Source organism: Cervus elaphus, chromosome 12 (genome assembly GCF_910594005.1).
Source record: "Cervus elaphus chromosome 12, mCerEla1.1, whole genome shotgun sequence".
NCBI classification, from domain to species: domain Eukaryota; kingdom Metazoa; phylum Chordata; class Mammalia; order Artiodactyla; family Cervidae; genus Cervus; species Cervus elaphus.
In genome coordinates this window covers 75218891-75222207 of record NC_057826.1, presented here as the reverse complement: position 1 = coordinate 75222207, position 3317 = coordinate 75218891, and the positions used below count along the sequence as shown (strand labels likewise).

At 43.9% G+C, this 3317-nt stretch overlaps 1 gene segment (V, D, J or C); it reads right to left on the bottom strand.

Moving 5' to 3' along the window:
- Positions 1-366: 366 nt before the first annotated feature.
- Positions 367-923, bottom strand: LOC122704658. The segment is given in 2 exon segments: positions 367-718; positions 842-923. Coding segments are annotated over 2 exon segments (381 nt in total).
- Positions 924-3317: the final 2394 nt, after the last annotated feature.

Below are 3317 nucleotides of genomic sequence, written 5' to 3'. Positions count from 1 at the left end.
CACCTCTCATGCCCTGCTCTGTCAGGAAGACTCTGTGCAGACCACACCTCATCTGGCACACTTTGGTTCTTTGAAAGTATAGTAAGACATAGTAATACCCACCTGGGTGACTTGGAACAACTTGTGGAAGCATGACTTTACAACAATAAAAACACCACTTCTTTGCTTATGTGGTTTTACCTTGAAATTACTCTGACCCTGGAAAAGGAACTATTGGTGTCAGAGAGTTTTCAGTTTTACTAGTAAAGAGTTGGATATGGGGAATATTCTCTTCTTATTCTTATGCTTTAGCCGTTTGTACGTTTTTTGTATCAACAAGAGACTAAGAGACGAATAGCCACAGGCTCTGTGGGAACCACAGTGCATCCAGGCCCCGTCGCTGCTCAGAGTTTGTGCTCAGCTCCCCCTGCAGTTTCTGTCACTGTGTCCCTCAGAGCACAGTAGTACACAGCCGAGTCTGACTCCTGGACTGAGGCTTTCTCCAAGTGGAAGGAGGTGGTTTTTGCATTGTATGTGGCTTCAAAACCTTTGTTGGTTCTCTTGTCGTTGACCGTCATGGCTTTCAGGAGGAGCTCTGGACCTTCTCCAGGATACTGGACATACCAGAAAAGAGTGGGGTACCCGGTGGCTGAATAAGTACAGTTCACAGTCAAGGTAGCCCCTTGCAAAAGGGTCAGTTGGCCGTCCATCTGGCTCACTGAGTCTCCACGGGTTTGTCCTAGGGGAAAATAAGAGAGTTCTCTGTGATCTTGGGCATAAATCTCTGGGATAAAATCACGCTTAAAGTTTTTGTTGATATAACAGAAGAAAGGATCCAAATTTTTACAGGCGTTTTGCTTACCCAGCAGGAAGAGAATCACAGTCACTAATCCTGGAGAAGAGATCATCTCTAGAGTGTCTCCTGAAGAATGTTCTTGTCTCTTAACATGAAGAAATGTTGAAGTCACAGTGAGGTTTAGTTTCAGTGAAGTTTAGACACACAGGAAATGTGTCTACGTTAGGAAACTGCACCCTCTGGTGGACAGGGACAAAAATGCGATGCATGTATGAAATAAACTGAAGTCGTGTCCAACTCTTTGCGACCCCGTGAATTGTAGCCTTCCAGGCTCCTCCGTCCATGGGATTTTCCAGGTAAGAGTACTGGAGTGCGTTGCCATTTCCTTCTCCAGGGGATCTTCCCAACCCAGGGATCGAACTTGGCTCTCCCACACTGCAGGCAGACTCTTTACCGACTGAGCCACCAGGGAAGCCCAAGTATCCTGGTCTCCTCCCTAAATTAGAAAAATGTTATCCTTGACTTTATCCATGAAGCACAAGTCAGTCTTTAGGTGGAGCTAGGAAATCTGATCAACAGCTATCAACATTTCTCAAGTCTGTTTTGTTCTTAGGATACTACCTGACATGGAAGTTCTTTAACAAAGCATCCCAGGTATTTTTGTAGCTGAGAAGATATCAATTTTCTTAAGCACTTTAATATAATATTTTATATTCTCATGTATCCATTATGCTGCTGCTGCTAAGTCGCTTCAGTCATGTCTAACTCTGTGTGACCCTATAGATGGCAGCCCACCAGGCTCTCCCGTCCCTGGGATTCTTCAGGCAAGAACACTGGAGTGGGTTGCCATTTCCTTCTCCAATGCATGAAACTGAAAAGTGAAAGTGAAATCACCCAGTCATGTCCGACTCCATGGACCGCAGTCCACCAGGCTCCTCCATCCATGGGATTTTCCAGGCAAGAGTACTGGAGTGGGTTGCCATTGCCTTCTCTGGTATCCATTGTGGGCCAACCTATAATCCACTGACTGTCAGAAGAGTTTGTGGCTGATTACAGAGGACGTAATAAGAAGCTAGGTCATTACTGAGTGAATCTCTGTTTTTCAGCATTGTGCCCCAATTTATAGAAGAGTGACTGACAATTATTTGTTGTTTAGTCCTGAATCAGTCATGTCTGACTCTTTGCAACCCTGAGGACTGTAGCCTGCTAGGCTCCTTTGTCTGTGGGATTTCCCAGTCAAGAATGCTGAAGTGAGTTGCCATTTTCTTCCCCAGGGGATCTTTCCAACCCAGGAATCGAACCTGAGTCTCCTGCATTGTCAGGCAGATTCTTTACCACTGAGTCACCAGGGAAGCCCTGACTGATGTTTATTACATTCTCACTGAATATTTACTACACCAAAAAAGTAATGAATAAAGGGTCTTTGATTGTGGAATCACTACTACTTGAAATAAAATATTTTCTCAGTCCTAAAATAATATCATTTGTAAGAAATGGTATCTTTCTAATAAAATTGTTTTCAAGGGAAAAAGTCACAGTGTCTCATCAATAGTCAAATAATCCTGAATTTCAGAATCATTAAAATGTGAAAACAAAAGAAATATCATAATTGAAATTATCAAATCCTTGTAGAATTATCTAAGAGCAGTATCTATTCTCCTACTTCTTCCTTGACTCTAAGATAAGAGGGTTGGCCTATGTAAATCAGACAAGTACTAATCCTAGTATATATTCTTAGTTGATATCTAGCCTCAAAGATACTTTCTATTCTATCTGCCACATTTTGTTGCCAAACTTTAACCAAATAATATTCCCCCCAGTGTTTGAAACCCTGAAGATGTGGATTTGTGTCAAAAGCTCAGAGCATGAGTTAGGTCGCTCTTTCCCAGCTTTTCAAATTGTTAAAGACCTCTCAGCCAATATTCACATGACAGCTGAAAGTAGAATTAATGAGTGAATGACTTAAAATTACAGATTCTGGGCCCGTCAATAACTTCATGAATCACATTATCCAGAGTTGAGACCCATGAACCCGTAATTTTTGAAAGCTCCCCAAGAAGTTGGATCTCAGGTTGGATGCATGAGACAAGTGCTCAGGGCTGGTGCACTGGGAAGATCCAGAAGGATGGGGTGGGGAGGGAGGAGGGAGGGGGTATCAGGATGGGGAATACTGTGAGGCTATCACGGCTAATGCCATGGCAGGCAGCCTAGATTAGGAGTAGGCCTGGTTTCTCAGGGTAACATAATAATCAGGCCTCCTGGAGCCAGCCAATCAACATATGCCTAGCCAGAGAAAAGGGAACCTATCAGGGGAAAGCTGAAAGCCCCACGTTGGGCCAACAAAAATTACCTTGCAACTGTGTAACCAATCAGCTTGCGCCAACTACCCACTGTGTAACCAATCCGATTGCGCCAACTACCTGCTGCTTATTTTGACCTAATAAATACCTGAGAGAACTGGGGCTCGGGGCCTTTCATCCTCACACACCTGGTGAGGGCGGGAGGCCCTGGCTCGAGTCAGTAATAAATTCCCCTATTGCTA